The 371-nt window shown below is 54.4% G+C and overlaps 1 protein-coding gene across 1 annotated transcript in view; it reads left to right on the plus strand.

Moving 5' to 3' along the window:
* LOC119590534 (protein Skeletor, isoforms B/C-like) overlaps window positions 1-371 on the plus strand; it is a gene marked incomplete at its 5' end in the record, with an annotated part of 50087 nt that overhangs the window by 36885 nt on the left and 12831 nt on the right. Inside the window, 1 exon segment of the mRNA XM_037939180.1 lies at window positions 172-367. Coding sequence (XP_037795108.1) covers window positions 172-367 — 196 coding nt within the window.

The following is a 371-nucleotide window of genomic DNA, read 5'->3' on the forward strand; positions in this document are numbered from 1 at the left end:
CCCCGTTTATTAATCCCCATTTTACGGAAGAAAATATGAATCCACCTTTTTACTAATCCCCATTTTACGAAATAGATATAAATCCACCTTTTACTAAAAGGTGGATTTATATCTTACGAAACCGACACAAATCCTCCTTAAACTAATCCCCCTCTCCCCCGCCCCCCGCAGGGCAGCAGCAACAACGTGCGCCTCCTGAACGCGGCTCTCATCAACGACTTCACGATGCTGACGTTCCAGCGGCCTCTGCGCGCCGTCGACGCCTCCGACGCCGGAATCCTCACCAACGGGTCGCAGGCCGTCATCTGGGCCGTCGGGCCTGTCAACTCGCAGGGCGACACGTCCTACCACTCGCTCAGGCTCCGAGGTCA

This window comes from Penaeus monodon, chromosome 27 (assembly GCF_015228065.2).
Source record: "Penaeus monodon isolate SGIC_2016 chromosome 27, NSTDA_Pmon_1, whole genome shotgun sequence".
Lineage (NCBI taxonomy): Eukaryota > Metazoa > Arthropoda > Malacostraca > Decapoda > Penaeidae > Penaeus > Penaeus monodon.